Source organism: Panthera onca, chromosome D3 (genome assembly GCF_046562875.1).
Source record: "Panthera onca isolate mPanOnc1 chromosome D3, mPanOnc1 haplotype 2, whole genome shotgun sequence".
In the NCBI taxonomy this organism is placed as follows: Eukaryota; Metazoa; Chordata; class Mammalia; order Carnivora; family Felidae; genus Panthera; species Panthera onca.
In genome coordinates, this window is record NC_138350.1 from 66,172,191 (window position 1) to 66,187,014 (window position 14,824).

The window sequence follows — 14,824 nt, forward strand, 5'->3', positions numbered from 1 at the left end:
TAAAACTGACAACCTTCTGGTCAGACTGAAGCTCACTCAGAAAGAAACAGATCACCTGAGGAACCCTACGTATATTAAAGAAACTGCATTTGTAGTGAAAAACTTTACCACAAAGAAAACCCCAGTCCCAACCATCTTCACTGGGGGATTCTACCAAATATTTGAGGAGACAAAATACCACCACTTCCCAACTCATTTGTGTGGGGCCAGGATTACTGTAGTATTAAAACCAGACAAAGGCATTACAAGAAAGCAACAGACGAATATCCCTCGTGAAATTTAGCAAAACAAAGCCAATGATAAAAAGGATAACATGATGCTAGACTACAAGTTACATGAGACTGTACTGCACGTTTCCACAGCTAACACTTATGCTGGGATACACTTACCCATCTAAAATTAGACTTTCATAGGCAGCCTTTTTGTCGCACACAGGACAAATCCAGGTGGGCTTCTTCTCATTCATTTGCAGATAAAGGGCAGCATCAAAACACTGTAGATGTGTACAAGTCACTGCACGGCATGGGATCGTCAGCCTCATTTTCCCTAACTACAGAAAGGGAAGACAACAGGGGAAACCTTTCAGAAAGGGTAGCAAAGCCTCAAAGGCAAGAGTCGGTCATAAAAGTCTGAAAAGATCTCACAAGAAGATCAAAATGAAAAAGATTTTCAAACCAGAATTTCTTTCTAATCAAGATCACTACATATATTATTTGTGTTCACTCACTGCCCTATGACTTTTAAAAGACTATTTCAGGGGCACCTGGGTGGCTCAGTGGGTTAAGCAAGCATCCGACTCTTGATTTCAGCTCAGGTCATGATCTCACAGTTTGTCAGTTCAAGTACCACATTGGGCTCTTCACTGACAGTGTGGAGCCTGCTGGGGATTCTCTCTCTACCTTGCTCTCTGCCCCTCCCCTGCTTGCACTCTCTCCCTCTCTCTCAAAATAAATAAACATTTTAAAAAAATAAATAAAAGCCCATTTCACTTTTTGAAAATAATTAACACGTAAATTCAGAGGCAGAGAAAAATACATATACAACAAAAACCTGTCTCTTTCTCACCTGTTACCCTGTTTAGAGGGAACCACTATTACCCACCTCTTATATGCTCTTTCATAGATATTCTATGTATAACCCAGTGTGTATTTTAAAAATACATTTTCCCATAAATGGTGGCAAGCAATACACACAATTCTGTGCCATCTGTCACATAATACAACTTAATAATTATTTCACGTATATTCAGTACATAAAAAGCTACCATGGTATGAAGACATAATTGATGTGAAGTACGTGCTATGAATGATCATTATTTACTTAACCAGTACCATCCCCTGGTGATGGACATTTAAATTGTTCCTAATATTTTATCACTACAAATGATGCTGTAATAAATAACTATAGGCTAAATTCCCAGAAGTGATATTTTTGGGTCAAAGGGAAAGTGCATTTGTGATTTCTGTCATACTAACAAACTGTATTGATTTATGCATATACATGCATTAATGAGCTTGGTTCCCCTCAACTTTGTCAACACAGTCCTATTAATTCACTTTGATCTCTACCAATCTGATAAGTGAAAACCACCCCATTATAATTGTGAACTACATTTCTCTTATTATAAGTGAAGCTGAGCTTATTTTTACTTTTTATTTTTAGAGAGTGAGAGAGTGAGTATGCGAGTGGGGCAGGAGGAGAGAGAGAGAATCTTAAGCAGGCTCCATGCTCAGTGCAGAGCCCGATACAGAGCTCGAGCCCATGACCCTGGGATCATGACCTGAGCTGAAATCTACTCACCCAGCCAGGTGCCCTGTTCTTTTTTACTTCTAAGAGTTATCTGTGTTTCCAAGAGCAGTCTATACATAACTTTTTCTCCTTCCTGGTTGGCTATTAGTCTTTGGTTATTTATCTACAGAAGCTTTACGTTAAGTCAGCTTCGTGTATGTGATATGAATTGCAAATGTGTTTTTTATTTACAAAAATGTTTTACTTGTGTATAATCACATGTGCTGATATTCCAATATACTTTTATATAATTCAGTGCTCTGTTCAATTCTTATTCCAATTGGGAGAGGTACACCAACATCAAGACACACACCCAGATTAGACAGAGTCTTTCAACAACCTTCCCAATACATTTCCTTTACAGAGAACCTATCAGTTTATGACCAGCTCTCTGTTATTCTGACAGAAAATGTGTTTCTCCCACTATGGACTCTAAACTCCACAAGGACAAGGTCCACGTCACTGTTCACCACTATAATCCAAGTGTCACAGCACAGTACCTGGCACACAGCATATGCGCAGTATTTGTTGAGCAGATGGTAGAACAAATGGAAAAAGACGGGGAAAGTGGCAAAGGGAACAAAGGGGAGAAAAGGGAGGAAGGAAGGACTTCTTTATATGCCCTCTAAAGTCCAGAAGAATTCACAGCAAAATTACATCGTTAACTTTGCCTGAAGGGTAGGATTTTTAGAATGTTCCTGTTTGTTTTTTTTCCCTTTTGGTTTACCTCTTATTTCTTTCTCCTAAAATGAACATTTGGTTATTTTGTAATTCAAAAGAAAATAATGTAGCCAGGCCATCATCACAGCCATAACTAATGTTTGTACAGTTCTACTTACACGCGAAGTGCAACGATGAGTGTATTTATTAATCCTAGTGAGCTTTTAAACCTAACAAGCGTGCTACATGATCCATCTATATTATCATCCGCCCCTGAGAACACTGAGGCACAAAGAGGGTAGATAATGACGACCACTGCAAAGTCAGAAAGTGGCAGGGCCAATATGTGAACCAAGCAGCCCTGGCTCCAGAGTCTATACTCCTGATCACTGTGCTGACTCCATCTGAGGTCTAACTAGAATTCTAAACGGGATCTTAGAAGTTACCGTGATTCGTGCAAGTATGTAGCACAAACAACTCATTATTTAAGGCAGAAAAAAAGTGAGAATAGAACTAAAATAGGCAATTTCTCTTCTTATGATACTCGCTATGTTTTCCCTTCCTTTAAATAACAAATTATCCCTTAAGTGATGTAGAATCTTACTGTGTGCTAAGGAGTTTTACATAAACTTCACATAATTTTCATAACAACCCTATGACTCCAGAAAGAGTAGTACCTATATTAATGCTTTTGAAATGAAGATGCTGAGGCTACATGAGACTACAAACACCACACTCACTGAGACACAGTGGCTGGAGCTAGAACACAAACCCAAATGTTTTTCACTTCCATGAGAACCCTCCTAGTTTTTACATCATACATGGTCCCGGTTCTCGGTTTTTAATTATCTATCCTTCCCAATTTTGCTAACAGTTTTTGTTCTGTTAGGAATGGATTTAGCACCTAATGAGATGATCACAGGGGTTCCCTCCCACCTTTCAATTATTAATATAAATAATTTTAATAGATTTTCTAAAATCAAACCACTGCATTCCTAAGAGGCATCCCTTTGTTATCACATATTATTCTTTTAAAATACTGGATTCTTCTTAAAGTACTGGATTCTAATGGCTAGTGTTTTCTTTAGGAATTTTTCATCATTGCTTTTTTTTTTTTTTACACACAATCAAGTGCCTAGAAATAACCGAAATAATAACTTTTTTTAAAAAGGTTGAACAAGTAATTTACACCATACCCAATCAACAAAATACCTACAGTGACTAAAATAAGATACATCTACACATTAATTTTTAAGATATACTGTTAATTTTAAAAAAGTAAAGCACAGAACCGTGCATGCAGCACGATTTTTTCCAATAAACATGCATGATTATGAACAATAAAGTTAAATCTAGAAAGATGTATTTCATACCATTAGTAATAATGTTACTTCTGAGTAACAGACTTAAGCAATTAAAAATTTTTTATCTGAATACTTTTACAATAAAGTAGGTATTAATTGTCAACTTTCATAATTTATTCCTTTAAAATAATGCTCTAACTTGGCCTACTATGTTTTTTTTTGGCTACTAGTTCTTGAACTTTTGGCCTCAGAATCCTTTTACTCCCTTAAAAATCGAGAATCTCAAATAATTTTTATGTATATATTAATCAATATTTACTATAGAAATTAAAGCAGACATTTTTAAAACAAGAATACACAAGTACACACTACACCACCATCAGCTGACCCTTGTTAACCACCACTGTCTACTCAGGACAGAATGAGAGCAGAAAAAGGACAAACTGTGTCCTGGTATTATTATAAAAATAGCTTTGACTTCGTGAACTTCTTCGAAAAGTTTCAGGAGACCCCAAGTATCTCTGGGTCACACTTTGAGAATTTGCTTTTTATCTTCTTCGGTGCCATTTTCATTTCTCCTATCACTGCCTCAGAATTTCCACAACATACAGAACTGAAAACATTCACTGCTGTGGAAGTTAATGATCCTAAATTTAATCCTACTCTACCGTCTCTTAAGAGTTAATGAGCATTTCCCAAGTTAAAAAGGCATTTCTTACCATCTGGCCAAATGTGATCAATTTCCTAATACTGATCATGGTGTGTTAGTAAAAGAAATTTTGAATGTGTTAAATTCTATTTAGTCAGATGTCTGATGGATAACGGGCACCTGGGAGGTTCAGTCGGTTGACCACCTGACTCTTGATTTCGGCTCAGATCATGATCCCAAAGTCATGGGATTGAGCCCCGCATGGGGCTCCACACTAAGTGTGGAGCCTGCTTAAGATTCTCTTTCCCTCTCTTTCCCTCTCTCCCCATCTGCCCCTCTCCCCACTAGCACATGTCTCTAATAAAAAAATAACAAAATAAAATATTCTATTTAGTCAGATGATGGTGCTGTTTTATGAATGAAATGGTTCCCAACCAATTCAACACTTTTTTTGATTTGTAAAATTTTTAAGTTTTAAATGCCAGTTAACAGTGCAATATTAGTTTCAGGTATACAATGCAGTGACTCAACAGTTTCATACAATACCCAGTGCTCACCGTATCAAATACACTCCTTAATACCCATCATCTATTTCTCCCATCCTCCACCCACCTCCTTTCTGTTAACCATCAGTTTGTTCTCTGTAATGAAGAGTCTGTTTCTTGGGGCACCTGGGTGGCTCAGTCGGTTGAGTGTCCGACTTCAACTCAAGTCATGATCTCACGGTAAGTTCGAGCCCCACACTTGGCTCACTGCTCTCAGTGCAGACCCTGCTTCGGATCCTCTGTCCCCTCTCTCTCTGCCCCTCTTCTGTTTGTGCTCTCTTTCTCAAAAATAAATAAAAATAAATAAAACCTTTTTTTTTTTTTTTTAAGTCTGTTTCTCAACAGATGCTAGCGAGGATGTGGAGAATGAGGAACCCTCTTACACTGGTGTGAATGCAAACTGGTGCAACCACTCTGGAAAATGGTATGGAGGTTCCTCAAAAAGTTCAAAACAGAATCACCTTATGATCCAGCAACTACACTCCTGGGTATTTACCCAAAGTATACAAAAATACAGATTCAAAGGGGTACATGCACCCTGATGCTTACAGCAGCATTATCAACAATACCCAAACTATGGAAAGAGCCCAAATGTCCATTGACTAACAAATGGATAGAGGAAATGTGGTATATACACAAGGGAATATTGCTCAGCCATCAAAAGAATGAAATCTCACCATTTGTAACGATGTGGATGAAACCAGAGTATATTATGCTAAGTGAGATAAGTCAGAAAGACAAATACCATAGGATTCCACTCATATGTGGAATTTAAGAAATAAAACAGATGAACATATGGGAAAGAAAAAAGAGAGAAGCAAACCATTAGAGACTCTTCACAATAGAGAACTGAGGGTTGATGGGGGATGGGATAAATGGGTGATGGGTATTAAGGAGAGCTCTTGTTATGATGAGCATTTGGTATTATAAGTAATGAATCACTTAATTCTACTCCTGAAACCAATATTACACTATATATTAACTAACTAGAATTTAAATAAAAACATGAAAAAGAAAAAAAGGGTCTGTTTCTTGGTTTGCCTCTCTTTTTGCCCCTTTGCTCATTTGTTTCTTAAATTCCACATGAGTGAGATTTGTATTTCTCTGACTGACTGACTTCGCTCACCATTAATGCTCTAGCTCCATCCATGTCGTTGCACATGGAGAGATTTCTTTCCTTTTATGGCTGACTAATATTCCAGTGTGTGTGTGTGTGTGTGTGTGTGTGTGTGTGTGTACACACACCCCACATTTTTTTATCCATTTATCAGTCAATGGACACATGGGCCATTTCCACATAATGCTGCTATAAATATCAGGGTAAGGGGTGTGTGGTTGGCTCAGTCAGCTGAGCGTCCAACTCCTGATTTCAGCTCTAGTCATGATCTCATGGTTCATGGGTTTGCGTCCTGTGTCAGGCTCTGCGCTGACAGCACAGAGCCTGCTTAGGATTCTCTCTCTTTCCCCTTCCCTCACTCATGCTCTCTCAACATAATAAACAAACATTTAAAAATAAGTATCAGGGTACGGGGTGCCTGGGTGGCTCAGTCGGTTAAGCATCTGACTTCGGCTCAGGCCATCCTCTCACGGTTCCTGGGTTGTTCAAGCGTCAGGCTCTGTGCTGACAGCTCAGAGCCTGGAGCCTGATCTGGTTTCTATGTCTCCCTCTCTCTGCCCCTCTTTGCTCCTGTTCTCTCAAAAATAAACAAACATTGAATCTCTCTCAGAAATAAACACTTAAAAAAAAATTTTTTTAAATAAGTACCAGGGTAAAATGTTAAGCAGAATGTCTAAATTGATTTTCACTCTACTATAGTCTAATCAGTATCTATCTAAATTAATAAAGAATGTGTGTAAGTAAAAAATGGCCCAAATCAGTGGTTCCAAGCTATATATGAGTCAGAATCTTAAGAGATAAAATCAAATCCAGCTTCGTTTTTTATCCCCCAGCCACCCAGCCCATGTCTGCAGGACAGACTGAAAACCACTAGCTGCTATCACTACAATACAACTCCTGTGTAAAATTCACTGTGTTCAGAAATATAATTACACACACTCAATCAGATCCCGCCTTCAATAATGACTGTAAAATTACCTTTCGTAGGTCCCAAGGAGAGAGGCGTTGGACTGTGCTACCCACTATCCAGATTCATGTCTACTCTGAATCATTTTATAAACATACTGTGAAATATAACTAACATCTCTTCCACTACCTTAAAGCTATCATTTTCTCTCATTTTTGCCTCCTATCCCAGGGTTCACCTCTTATCCTTCCAAATGCCTACGATCCATTCTGTGCTTCTCTATTTCCTACCACTAAACCACATCCTGTGTTAGTTCCACAGGCAGCTAGCTGCACTCTTTTCTGCTTTCTTCAACTAATACCAGTACTGTCTCTTCCTCAAAACGACTGTCATTCGTTTCATTTGATCGAAACACCTGTTTGGTGTTTTAATTAATATGCATCGTATCCTACAGTTAGCTTCAACTTCATGTTACCACTACCACAGCCTGAAAAGAACCATTCATGCTTTTCTTAGTGCTGAACAAACCAGGTAGGATGAATACTTAAGCTCAAAAGACAGTCCAAGGAACAGACTTGTTTCACTTGTCAGCAGAGAAAGAGAGTATTTAATAAACTTAAAGCAGGATCTTGTTACTTCATCTCTTTAAAAAATTGAAATGTTAATGTTCTTAAACACGGTCAGCTTTACTGAAAAGAAACTGCTCCCTATTCTTATACAGAAGGAATCCTAACCACTCTGATATACCACCTTCACTGTTTTGAAAATCTGAGAATCCATTAGTATGTTGGGCTATTGTGTTTTGTTTTGGTTGTTCTCATACAGAATGGCACAGTGTTTGAAGAAAAAAAAAAAAGGAAACAAATTAAAAGAATAAAAAACAAATGCCAAGAAAATAAGACAGAAAATGGCATCATGCAACTGTTAGCAAACTCCTCAGGTAAGTTGTATCGAAGCACTTTCTTCCTGACCGAACATTCTGCTACTAAAGCATAAAAATAATACAGGGCACCTGGGTGGCTCAGTCAGTTAAGCATCTGACTCTTGATATCCGATCAGGTCGTGATCCCACGGTTCATGAGTTCAAGCTCCGCACTGGGCTCTGTGCTGACAGTGTACCACCTGCTTGGCATTCTCTCTCTCCCTCTCTCTCTGCCCCTCCCCTACTCACTCGCTCTCTCTCTCTCTCTCTCTCTCTCTCTTAAAATAAACAAACATTTTTTAAATGCTGCAGACAAATTAAAAAGAAAACAATAAAGGTAACATGAATTCCCTTCCCATATAGCGACTATGCCTAGAATATAGCCAGCAATTAACATTTACTCGATATACTAGTGTTAAACCATAAAGAACTGTCAATATTCAACTGTTTTTGACCAACAGAATGACAATTTCCTGTGTTTCAATTTAGTATCCATTTTAACACAAGAGGGAGGAAAGGGTAATGTGAAGATACTCAGAAGAACTCGTGCCTCAAGGTCTGCAAAGAGCTTATAAGTAGAAGAGGAGGTCCCGGGTCCAAACACAAGCCCTACAGGGCCTCTGCCTCCCCATCGGGGCATGAGTTGTGTTCCCCCCCCTCTCCTAAGACTGCAGACATTCTCTCTGGGTCTAATAACCAGAGATTCCCAATTTCTAAGCAATCCCAATTTCATGCAATTCTAATCCTTTTCAATAAAGCTAAGTTAGTTCAAGTTAATGATAATTTAAAAAATAAATTCAGAAAGAAAGATATCTATAAACACCACTTTCCAGGGTGATAGAGAGGTGAACTTATAACCAGGATATATTTTAGCCCAGTCTGGCATTATGGCATGTTGTTCTGAGAACTGGAATAATGTCAGAAGATCAAAATTTTTATCCTTGTTCTACTACTAACTGTGTGATTTGGGTTAGCCAACCTCTTTTAGTCTTAGTTTTCTCATCTGCAAAGTTTTGCTAAGACAGTTAAATTAAGGACCATATGATAGGAACTCAACAAAGTATTCCCTTCTCTCCCCCTCCCTCTGACACAATTCTCTCTCCATGTAAAATATTGTACATTTCTCACAATGGTGGCTGGTCATGAGTTGCTCCCAAAACTACACTCCTGATTCCAGGACTTTTCTCATAAAGTTCCTCACATCTGGAAAGGGTCCCCTCCAACAGTACTGATTTTAAAGAAACTGTCATTCACTATTCCTGACCCCTCCCATCTCTTTGGTACTCTATTAGCAAGATTACATGCGGTAAGTACGAGTTAGCTTTATCTCTCAAACTAGACTCTTCACTTTCTGACAACTTCCTATCAAGTCCTCAGTATTTTCTCCCGAAATTAGCTCAGTACCAAGCACATAGGAGAATCTGAATGTTCCTGACTGATTTCTACCCCTAGCCTCTATGTAAAGAGATATAAAAATTATCGTGCAACTGGGGTGCCTGGGTGATTCAGTCGGTTGACCATCCGACTCTTGGTTTCGTCTCAGGTCATGATCCCAGGGGTGGCGGGATGGAGTCCCATGTCAGACTCTGCACTGGGTGGGGAGCCTGCTTAAGACTCTCCCTCCCTCTCCCTTTCCCTCTCACCGCCCCCCCTGTGCCTCCCCCACTCGTGTGTGTGGGCTCTCTCAAGAAAACAAAAATTATTGTGCAACTCTGAAGTATATTATAGATTAAGAATCTCACACATTCTAACTCATTAAACCAGAACTATCAATCAGCATTATCAGGTACTGGTAATTTTACTACTACTTTTCAATACTGTTTATATTCCAATAAAAGGAGCCAACTCTCTACATACGTTTACTGTTAGCTGTGGATGGTCTAGAGCAAAAAACTCTGACAGATTATTTTGAACCTACTAAATAAAGCTCTCTTCCCTCTTTGATACAATCTTTTAGGTCTCTTCTTGTTCAGTTAGTGCTTAAACAATGTCTGCATTCTTTAGAATTATAATGCTTAATCATTAAACTTCCTGAATGGAAAAACAACAAAAGTTCAGAATTCCATCATAATATATCATTCGTCCCACACTTACTTTTATAGGAAAATTAGTAATTTATAGAAAGCGAAACACCCCAGAATGTCTTGGTGCGTTACTTACAGGGCACATCAAGGATACCCGGAGGCTAGTTGTAGCAATTTCACTGTCAGGATCTGCAGTAAGTTTTTCTTTAACTTTAAAAAGAAAGAAAAAGAATTTAAAAATTTTTTCAATGAACTGTAATAATTATGAACAGAATTATAGAAATATATATCATCTTATTGTTAATACGTTTCCCAAACATTTCCAATAGGTCAACCAACTATAAAAACATAAAAACCCCCGAAACATTAAGGATTAACATACTGAAAACACAATCCTACTTCCAGTATCAGGTTTAAGCATTACAAACTTGCAAACTCTAGATCACATGTTTAACTGAATTTTTAAGTTTCCTTTTAAAAGTAAAATTGCAGGTAAGGAAGAGTTTCAAAAACAGAAAGGTGCTTAAGGCTTCAGAACAATCCAACGGTTAGGAAAGGCACTTGGAAACCAGCAGTACTCTGGGCTTTAACGCTTTCCTCACACACACTCATAACTTTATTAGGGAGTAATTTGTAAACAGAAGGGGCACAATATTCTTACACTTCCTTTGACAACTGAAAACTACAATGGATGTGGAATGTCTCTGCAATTTTATTGACCAGGTGATGTATACAAGGTACCGTATACACAAGCTAACAATTATACGTGTGGCCTTTAGGTGCCTAATTCTCAACACCATGCTGAGAATACATCAGGAAATGGAGGCTGCTGAATCCGAACAGGGCAAGCAAGAAGAACTACGGGCTTCTCTGGCTTCCCGCTCCAGGCAGGAAGATGCACACTGAGTCATTTCAGGAGATGAGGATGGTTTAAGTACAAGAAACGCAACATCATTTCAACAGCCCTACTTGGCTCCCTTTTCAATCTGTAGATCCTCTTTTCCTTTCCGGTTCATTCAGTTGGTATGGAAGGTAATTTGAGGGAAAATATTCTCTTTCCCAGGAAAATGTCTGTTCAATTGAATTAAGTTACTGAACTGAATTATTTACAGTTTGGGTTAGACTTTTTCTCTATTATTACATAAAACAAAACATCTGAGAAGGCAAATACTGTTGATAGTTATCAACATTCTTCTGCAAAAAGAGCCTCTTATTTAGAATTTTTTAAAAGGTACATTCTATTACACACTGGAGGTTCTGAAGACTTGCATTTCTATTTGCAAGTCAATGTATGCATCCAAATTACCACCAACCTGACATTTACCTAAATAAATTTTCATGAAAAACCCCAAAATCAGACTAGTTGGGATTTTAAAATTGATCCACTGGGAGTGATTTCTAAGAGAATGGTTTTGCACGTTAGAGGGCTCTGTTCTTAGAATACTTTTAACTCAAAATTCATTTCAAGTTTCTAATAATTCTTCCCAATTATTCCTGTATTGATGTATATGTGAGGCTTGCTTTTTTTTTTTTCCTCCCCATTAAAGCATCTCATATGCTTAGTCTTACAAACATTACTTACTTAGTGCTCTGGAATGATCAGGGTTTCTAATACCTTTCATTTTTAATCTCTGTAATAACATGGCTGACGTGAGCTGTCGTACAAGATATACAGACATGGAGTAATTCTACAAAGAAAGATAATCTGTATTAAAGACAAGAGATAATAGCCTATTTACAAAAAATACTTGTCTAAAAATTCTGGTTGCTAAAAATAACATTCAAGATAACTTTCACAGGAAGGTCAATGACTGGGAAGGGGAAAAAAAATCAACTCAGCTATTTTACAGAAGATAAAAACTCAATCATATTAAAGGTATTTCTAAATCACTTACCCCTTTAAAACATCCATGTGAAAGATAACATATATCAGTAGTTTTCAAACTGTGTTTCTAATTTAGCAAAACTGCTATCTTAGGGGCAATGATGATATGAATGAGAATGTACCCTCTCATGCCTACTTCTAACTAAAATCGTTCTGTTTTTATGTATTGGAACTGTCAGAATATTTTCACTGAAGAACAGGTTCCACTGCAGAAAAAAAGTTCAAACACCAGGGATGTGAATTAACACTTCAAATCCAGAGTTTCAAAGTTCCAATTCTGGAAGAAGAAACCACTTCATACATGGCCTTGAGCAAATCTTTAAATGAACCCAATATTGGCTTTCCTCTAAGAAAAACTCTGACAAATTAACTCCTGTTCCCAAATGCACATTAGGGAAGGGACAGCTACTGTAGTAAATAAGACACACGGAGAAACGATAAAAATCAAAAAGACAAGCCCAGAAAAAAAAAAAACAGCATCCAATCCCATACCTCTAGGATCTGGCACAAAGGAACCTTCGTTAGCTATTTATAGAACTATGAAGAGATGAAATATAATTTTACCTACATACTAAAAATCTCTTGCAATTTGACTACATATATTCATTCAACTGATTCTACAATAAATGGAATACTTTTAATAGTTACCAAAACAAGTATTTTAAATATTATTTTTAATGTTCTGCAACAGTCCTTGTAAGTATCTGAGGAGTACCCAATATAGTGTGCAGGTTTTAAGTCAATTAATCATTTTAATTATAAGGAAAGAATATTATTCCCATTATGTGGCAAAAAAACCCTTCCAGGTCTTCCATGTCTACAATCATTTACTCAAAAATCTGCAAGTTAATAATTACTTCAAAAAGATATACTCTTCCATTCGAATCCTTCTCCTAAGCTTTAAAGCCTTAATACTTGCTCATTTAACAACGTTCCTTGCATACAACACCCACTCTCAAGATTTTACTTATTCGTTAAGTAGGCCTCAGGAAATCAAGCAACTTGGCTAAAATCAAACAAGGGCCAACTTGGGACTAAGCCAAAATTTTCTGAATCCTTATCCAATGCTTCACTACATTACACATTCAGTTTGTGAAAATGAAAAATATCAGGAATCAGTGCCCTATGATAATAAAGACAAGTGAACAGTAACAATTCAAATATGAAAGCTCAAGAAAACAATCATTAAAGAGATAGTAATATTTTTATAGTCCAAATATTAATACAAAATATTCTTTATGTCCAGCTCTGCAACTGCCTTGGTGACACAACCACAAAATTCCTGCTATAAACATAGGACTCGATTTCTCCATCCATATAATAGGAATATTACCCTTTACCTCTATGAAACAGCAAGATTAAAGTTGATGTTCAGAAATTAACTGAAATCTCTTTTGCCATTCTATTATTTCTAAATATAAACAAATAGTTCTAAAATAGAAATCCCATGTTGTATTAGTCAGTACCCCATAAATGATAATAACACATTTTGAGACTAAGAATTAGTAGAAAGCCAGGTTCAAACATAAAAGTATTGAAAAAATAATGTATTTTCATAATTCAGGGATGTGAATTAACACTTCAAATCCAGAGTTTCAAAGTTCTAATTCTGGAAGAAGAGACCACTTCATACATGGCCTTGAGCAAATCTTTAAATGAACCCAATATTGGCTTTCTTCTAAGAAAAACTTTGACAAACTAACTCCTGTTCCCAAATGCACGTTAGGGAAGGGACAGCTATATTATGAAAAAATAATGTATTTTTCACCATGTTATCTGAGGAAGCTGTTCATGTAAAGCTTGGAATGGATTATTTCCAACCACAACATGAGCGCATTTAAACATCTTCCTCAAAGCCTGATAAAGCTTTGTTCCCCTTCATAAATATATAACATCATCCAAAGTTTCCAGTTTCTTAGAACACCACTTAAACACACAAACACAACTGTGATTAAACAATTTCCTTAAGAAATACTGTAATTACACTCACTTCTTTTCCAAGAAAATAAAGAGATGGCATTCAGGAAACCTTAAACTTTTTAACCTTGAGAATCTCTACATCTCCACCCCAAACTGAAAATGACTGCTTCTTGGAGATTACAATCAGAAAACTGACAAGTTAGAGCTAGTAGCATGAGCTAAGAAAAAACAAATCAGCTCCTAGTGAGATCACATTCAGGCTACCCAGAAGAGAGTCTTTACCTTTCCGATTTCTGATGCCCACGAAATGGAAATCTGGTTTGGCACAGCTGAAGATAACCTAACTAAAGATGTAATATTCAAAGGGCGTCCAGGGCGCTTCTGTTCAATCCCATTTTTAGGTGGTGGTGCATAGCCCTAGAACCATAAGAAAGAAAAATAATTTTATATTCTCTGCAGGGGATCAAACATCTTCTCCAAGATTATAGATACAGATTTGCCTGATTTCACTTATATTAAGTTATTCTTTTCTTATCCTGGAAATCATACAGTTGTCATCCTAAGTTCACCAACCCAAAAGAGGAAAATGATCTTCTTAAAAACGTTGTATTTTGGGGCACCTGGGTGGCTCAGTCAGCTGAGTGTCCGACTTCGGCTCAGGTTCTGATCTCATGCTTCAAGAGTTAGAGCCCCGCACTGGGCTCTGTGATGACAGTGCAGAGCCTGCTTGGGGTTCTCTCTCTCCCTCTCCCTCTGTCCCTCCCCTGCTCGCTTGCTTGCTCTGTCTCTCTCAAAATAGAAAAATAAACTTAAAAAAAAAAAATGCATTCAAATACTGGGGATGGGAAAGAGGGAAAACAAAGTCTGGGAATTAAAGAACAAATTAATGCAAAAATAAACTACTGGGACTACATAAAAATAAAAAGCTTCTGCCCAGCAAAGGAAACAATCAACAAAATTTAAAGACAACCTACTGAATGAACGATAGTTGCAAACGATATATCTGATAAAGGGTTAGGATCCAAGATCTATAAAGAACGTAAACAACTCAACACTAAAAAAAAACCCCAAAGAATCCAAATAAAAACCGGGCAGGACATGAA

General features: G+C 37.3%; 1 protein-coding gene across 15 annotated transcripts in view; it reads right to left on the reverse strand.

The window, feature by feature from the left end:
- PIAS2 (protein inhibitor of activated STAT 2) overlaps positions 1 to 14,824 on the reverse strand; it is a 103,108-nt gene that overhangs the window by 27,203 nt on the left and 61,081 nt on the right. For all 15 annotated transcript variants that reach the window (XM_060613760.1, XM_060613761.3, XM_060613774.3 and 12 more), the window contains 4 exons: positions 14,004 to 14,138; positions 11,499 to 11,604; positions 10,053 to 10,126; positions 390 to 550 (listed from right to left, as the gene is read on the reverse strand). In XM_060613760.1, coding sequence (XP_060469743.1) covers positions 390 to 550; positions 10,053 to 10,126; positions 11,499 to 11,604; positions 14,004 to 14,138 — 476 coding nt within the window. The remainder of the gene's footprint in view (positions 1 to 389; positions 551 to 10,052; positions 10,127 to 11,498; positions 11,605 to 14,003; positions 14,139 to 14,824) is intronic.